Genomic DNA, 6,352 nt, shown 5'->3' on the forward strand with positions numbered 1-6,352 from the left:
ATAGAGTTCGACTACCTTAACTTGTGTATCTATATTTTTAGGGTCTTACATGGTAAAAAAAATGGTTTAAATTTTGTTCAAATTCGGTTTTGAGCGGATTAGTTTCATATTTTAAGTTTATTTTTTTTTTAACCTTTGGACCTGGTTGGTACTATTAAGTTTAGTTTTAAAGATTAAGTTTTCTAGTAAAAGAAAGAAGGGAAATAGGTCTTCTTTGAGGCGGTATTGGCGTCTCGGATCAATATTGGGTCGGTCTCTGAACTGTCTGTTTTTTTATCGGACGGTCGGTCTTTTATTGGTCTTGTGTTTATTTGGACCAATCTTTTTTCAATCCATACTTGTTTTAGACAAGTTTGACAACGATCTATTTTTTGGGACCGGTTCGAGACCCTCTTTTTAGCTCATGTTTACTTGAGTAGTTTGCATGCTTCATAGTCCATAGAGTAAAGTCGTTGGACCAAAAAAATAAGATGGTTTGAATGATTTGTGGTAAGGGTGAGCAATTGGCCTGTTCAGACCGCACTAAACCATGATCGGTGTTGGACCGGGATCGGTTTTCATCAAGCGGACCGATTGTTGGTTCTTAAGATTGTCCTATCATTGTTTTTAGGTTTTTTCCGGTCGGTGCCACCAGTTCCGGGTAAAAGACTAAGCCCAACCAGAAAGGTGTTTTATGTTTAACGTTATGCACAATGGTTCATCTTTTTTAAATTTCCCTAACTCTTTGTTTGAAGTCCATTTGACATGTTTTATTTTCAACATGTAGTTTATCGTGTAGACTTCGTTTTATATTATATAAACACTTTATGTGGTTACATATTAATTATGTTACATGTCCCGTAACAAAAGGTATCAAAACAAAATTTGTGTTGTTTCAGGATTGAGTTCACTGTTTTTACTTCATTCTAGATTATATTAAATCCTTATTTTTTTATGTATCAGGTTATTTTTTGTTGATTGATTTGATATTTTTTTTTAATCATTTGGGTTCAAAGCACTAAATAGTTATATCAAATATGTACATGTTCTAATTGAGTACGAAAAAAGGTCACCGAAACCACTACAGTTTAACCGATCTAGTTAACGGTTCTTATTATTAGTCGAAACCGGGTCCAATTCCAAAATCCGGGCCAATTGCTCACCGAAGGAACAATTATGTCATTTTAACATTAAAAATATATGTAGAGAGGTCTCGGAGGACGTCATTTTAAATTTATGATTTTTTGATTTGAGGACTCAAAGTCAACAATAGAGGGTTGAAGCTCAGCTGCTTGGTTGTGACCATTTTCTGGAGTCCTAAGTTCCAACAAGTATGACGTTTTGCTAAATTCCCATTTTGATTTTTAAACAGTGATTATGAACTCTGATTTCGTGATTATGAATTGTGTTTGTGGTAAGTTGACTAGTTTATGGATGGTTCTCACGAACCCAATTAATATATGGACCTGTATAGTACTATAGTAACCTAATACAGTATATGGTTTGAGACGATGTTTAAGAAAAAATTTATTTGCTAATTTGCTTGAAGTCAAAGGGTTAATTTTTTTATTTTTATTTTTTTTTATTTTTTTTGACGTTGATAGTTAAGAGATACCTTAAGTCAGGATTTTTGGATAACAAACGAAGGCGCAAAAGGAATTTAGGATTTCTGCATCATTGTAGCTGTTGGTGAAAACCCTAGGATCAAAGGTGCGTTTTTACTAGAATGAACTTCCGAATCATGTAATTATATTTAAAATCGCAACCTTTTTTTGTAATTGACCCCAAAGGATACTAGTATCTTCTTCTGTATGAAATTTCCCTTATCGCTATCAATTTCAAAATCTGTAACTTAATATGATTGAATTCTCACAGCATTTGGTTTCTTGCACATAAGGTGTTTGATGTATTGCCTCACTGAGTTTCTTGTATACCTTCCAGATAAATACAGACATGACTGAACCAACATCAAGTAGCATCGAGGATGACAATGTGGCTCTAGAGTACAACAACAACAATGTCAAGAAGGCAAAACTAAATTCAACACTAGCTGCACTCCTTGATGATCCTGTTCTTGCAGACGTACCAAAAAATCCAACTTTATCAGATGTTGATACCCTAATCAGCTTGGAACTCGGGAGTGCAATGCGTGTTTCTGTAATTAAAATGGACAACACATCTTTTGGTATACAATTATGCTTATTTCTTATCTTCCTATTTTCATAATTCATATTACATTATTATTAACCATTGTTGGTTGATCAGATGTTGCTGTGATGAATTCGGCAAAAGTCAAGGATTTGAAACTTGCTGTTGAGAAAAAAGTCAACGAAATGGAGCAGTCAAAGATGGGTCATCGTCACATTTCTTGGTTTTTCCCGAATCTTTGTTTTGACATATTTCTTTCTTGATTTTGTTATGAGAAAACTGATTTTTTTTTGTTATCAGGAAGCATGTGTGGCGAAATTTCTGCCTCTCATATCACAATGAAAAGCTTCTTAATGATGATGGAATTCTTCAAGATCATGGCATACGTAATCACTCTCAGGTACTCTTGAATCTCTACATAATCTTTCAAGTTATGTATCTAATCAACCATTGATGTAAAATTTTGAATTTCTTCGAAAAATCAAATTAAATTTTGTTGCATACGTGAGTCTCAAAATCATAAAAATGTTGTATTATTCTAGAGTTTGTTTGATAGTTTGGGATTTTTGGTTGATAGGTGCATTTTATGGCATATATCATGACAAGGGTTTCAAATCGACATTCACGAAGGAGAAAGCATCGATTTTTTCATGGGCTCAATCGAAGGAATGAATTGCCACTCCTTAAAAGGTTTAGTTTGTGTTTATAAGAATGATTTTGATATATGTAACCATAGATATTGTTTCTATCTATGATCTATCATTTATCTTAGGTTGATTTAAAATGTTGTTTATTTCTAATGAAGTTTGTGGTTCAACCTTGTGTGATTTTGAATGGGTTAGTAAAAAGTAGGCTTAATAGACATGCTTTATTTCCAAAGAACAAAGTTCTAACATATTGAACACCTATTTTTTGTCATCGTTTTTGGTAGTCATCGATTAAGATATTAATATAATTTACTCTCATCGATTGTAGCAGTCATCATATCCATGAATAGTTTTCTTTCTCATCGACTTAAATCAATAGACCACGAAACTTCTTCCATTAAATCGATTTAAATTCTCTTAATAATAGCAAGCACCTTGTTTTTAAATGTGCTATAATGTCTGGAATCAAGAAAATTTTGAACAATTTATATCGAGTTTTAGGAAACAGGGATTCTTTATCTTTCAAAATAGTATCCCTATGGTACACACGTGAATTGAATTGTTAATAGAGTCACAATTAGAGTGCGAATAAAATTTCTTGAATCTATACAATTTTATGAAATTTAGATTAAGTAACAGTGTCTTAATTGTTCTCACCATATGGATGTGTTGGATTTCGTGTATATAAAACCCCTATTTGGTTTGTATAATTGGTAAATCTTTTGTGTACATGTGGCTGTCAAGATTACCTTGTTACAACGGATAACCCGAAATAGACAAGTTATTACATCCATTGTAGCAACGATTTATCCGATGTATGCCATGACACGGTGGATGATGTGTGGTTTTTGCCATGAATCAATCACAAAAGCTATAATATATATAACACAATAAATATCTATGACTTATCATATTAGACATGATAATATGACGATGATGGTTCACAAAAGTGATTTTACAAATGTGGTTTAACATAAAAATGTATAGATATGCATTTAAGAAACTTTGTGATATTCTTGAACGAATAAAGGGGTTTAACAATAGCTAAAACATACTAGTTAGCAAGTTGATTTGTTAATACACTTGCACATAACCAAAAAATAAGATTATAAGATGAAACTATAACTCAATATTTCAAGTTTTCATATCGATAACATAATGGTAACTACAAGAAATTGCCCAAGGAATAGAAAGGTTGATTGAGAAGGAATGCAATAATATAGAGCCGTTCCTGCGGAATCCTGCCTTGGCCTATGCATAAGTAGTAGTTTTTTTAAAAATAAATATAAATTTATCGATTTGAAAATAAGTATCTAAGTAAGTAGTTTTTATTATATTTATTATCATTATCAAAAAGAGAAATGCATGAGTAAACATCGTTAGGAGAGGAGAGTTCATACACCTCTCCAAAACAGAATGTTATCTAGAAGGTATATCAGACACAAATATTATTAATCAACTAACATTTACTAAAAAGGATAAAAAGATATAAATCATACACTATCACTAAAAAAAGGAATTGTAACAATCTTGGTTTTATATTCTTACAAACACTTACAATCTTACAAACAAAGTCAATTTCAACGCATTTCAAGAGAACCAATATATTTGATTTGGTCAAATACAAAATTCATCTATTCAAAACTATAAGATATATCGTAGAGATACCTCACCATGTCATGTTTTGAAAAAAGCTAACATATAGAGTGACATCATTCTTCGAATATCGTGAATAGACGTTCTTAGTCACCATAGTCTTAACTATTTTGACATATGGTGATGAAAACTTCTCCAAGAATAAAGTTGATGAATAGCATTAAGAGATCACGTCTGCAATACCCATTGCTAGGAAAGATACCCTCACGGATGAGCATGTAAATCTCATTGTTTTGATTGTATCCACCTGGAATGTACCATAGAATCTTTGATCCACTTAAAATGCTACAAAGACTATGAGTGTCGCAACCACCATATAATCTTTCATCAACTTATACCATCATCTATGCTTCCTATAAAGGAGATGTTAAACATTAGATACAAATATGTACGAAAAACCTCAAAGGAACACCATAAAGATAATGTTTTCAGATGCATTGTTTGTTTAGGTGAAAAAAAACATTATGTTTATGAATAGATAAGTATGTAAAAAACACAGATTTCACATCAATCTAAACAGCTTCCATCTATAGGTATAACATTTGTCGACTTAATTTATATTAGATCCAATTGTAGGCATAAACTAAAGGACTACTTTTGGGAAGTAAATACAAAAGATACTCACCGAGAAGAATAATTTAACGCATTTCAAGAGAACCCAAACTTGAATCTGACTAATCCAAGAATCAGTGTCTGATATCCGAGAAAAATCATATAGATAAAAAAAGTTCACTATGTAATGTTTGCCAAATATAGCAAACATATCCTGTACGATGTTGTATTGACTTCCAATAATCTCAGCCATTTTTGCACTTCCATCTACAGATGCTAAAAAGGGCAATACTGTTGTAAGTCACTCGCAATTTGATTCACCAAATTTTGCACAAATATAAAGATTGGTTTTGAAGGCTGGTTCGCTGGATAACTCAAAAATTGCGAAGGATATTCATCGATATTCAAACAGATATTCTTAAAAGTGGTACATACAGAAAAGATTTGTTGGAACAAATTACCATGAAGTAGATCTGCAGATGATAGACCTGGTCGTGATTTGGAGCTGCGATTTGAAGCACTGAGAATGTTAATCCGGCGCTCTTGCCTTCTGGTATTCAGGTCACCGCTGGAACTCATGTACGTAACGGCTACACTCATCTCGCCTGCTGCAAAGTGACGGTGTCAATCTGTATTGAATGCCATGAGGTGAAAATCGGCGGATCTGAAAGTACCTCTGCGATTAGGTCGAACAAGTAGACACCAACTTATATAGAAGTGATAGACGTACGTCATCCTGAGCGTTGAAGAAATAGTAAATTACAAGAATTGTCCTAAAGTTTACTACTTGTATTAAATGTCCCACTCTTTGTTAATATGAAACATTGAACGTGTCGACTTCAACTTGGTTATGGTCTTCATTTTTAATCGGCACCGGTCCTAAAAAAAAGTAAATATCTTTTAAAGACCCAGGACGAACCATAAAAAAAGAGTATTTATCGTTGTTATAAGTTTTTATTTTTAAATAAAAATATATAATAAAAAATATTGGGACATATACAACTGTCCACTTTGCCCCCTCCTCAACGCCCCTCATGCTTTTAATTGTATAGTAGTCGACCGCACATAATCTGGTGATTAGTCGGACCACACCACTCCACCATAACCTCCTAGGTTTGTGCGAGAACTAATATATTGTTTGTTTGTTATTTTAAAACTTAAACAAGCAAACATGAGCAAGTCGTATTTCTTTTGTTTTGTTTTGATGCTTTACATTCTATTAAGCATCCACATGAGCCAACTACATAGTTCCATTTCATACGAAGTAGGTAGGTATGGGGGAATATGATGTAGGTAAGTCGTAGGTCACACACAGTTGTGATTCCGTTATTTTATTTTTTTGTTGGGAGTATTATTTAATTTTTTTCAAG

At 32.8% G+C, this 6,352-nt stretch overlaps 1 protein-coding gene and 1 long non-coding RNA gene across 4 annotated transcripts; one reads left to right on the top strand and one right to left on the bottom strand.

The window, feature by feature from the left end:
* The first annotated feature begins 1,163 nt into the window (after positions 1-1,163).
* Positions 1,164-2,989, top strand: LOC145133386 (Ubiquitin-like superfamily protein). Of its 2 annotated transcripts, XM_079068329.1 has the most exons (6): positions 1,164-1,310; positions 1,584-1,689; positions 1,921-2,164; positions 2,245-2,350; positions 2,428-2,527; positions 2,705-2,989. In XM_079068329.1, the coding sequence occupies exons 3-6, from the start codon at positions 1,933-1,935 to the stop codon at positions 2,834-2,836; spliced, it is 570 nt and encodes a 189-aa protein (XP_078924455.1). In that variant the 5' UTR covers positions 1,164-1,310; positions 1,584-1,689; positions 1,921-1,932; the 3' UTR covers positions 2,837-2,989. The 2 variants fall into 2 exon arrangements, with proteins under 2 accessions (XP_078924455.1, XP_078924456.1); XM_079068330.1 differs by lacking the exon at positions 1,584-1,689 and having other exon boundaries at positions 1,184-1,310.
* Positions 2,990-4,293: 1,304 nt separating this feature from the next.
* LOC145128817 (uncharacterized) lies at positions 4,294-5,729 on the bottom strand. 2 transcript variants are annotated; one of them, XR_013717112.1, is made up of 3 exons: positions 5,444-5,689; positions 5,056-5,258; positions 4,294-4,783 (listed from the first exon to the last, which is right to left on the bottom strand). It is a non-coding gene; the product is annotated as an uncharacterized LOC145128817 (long non-coding RNA). The 2 variants fall into 2 exon arrangements; XR_013717111.1 differs by having other exon boundaries at positions 5,056-5,729.
* Positions 5,730-6,352: the final 623 nt, after the last annotated feature.

Source organism: Lactuca virosa, chromosome 8 (genome assembly GCF_052849685.1).
Source record: "Lactuca virosa cultivar CGN04683 chromosome 8, Lactuca_virosa_CGN04683_v6, whole genome shotgun sequence".
NCBI lineage: Eukaryota > Viridiplantae > Streptophyta > Magnoliopsida > Asterales > Asteraceae > Lactuca > Lactuca virosa.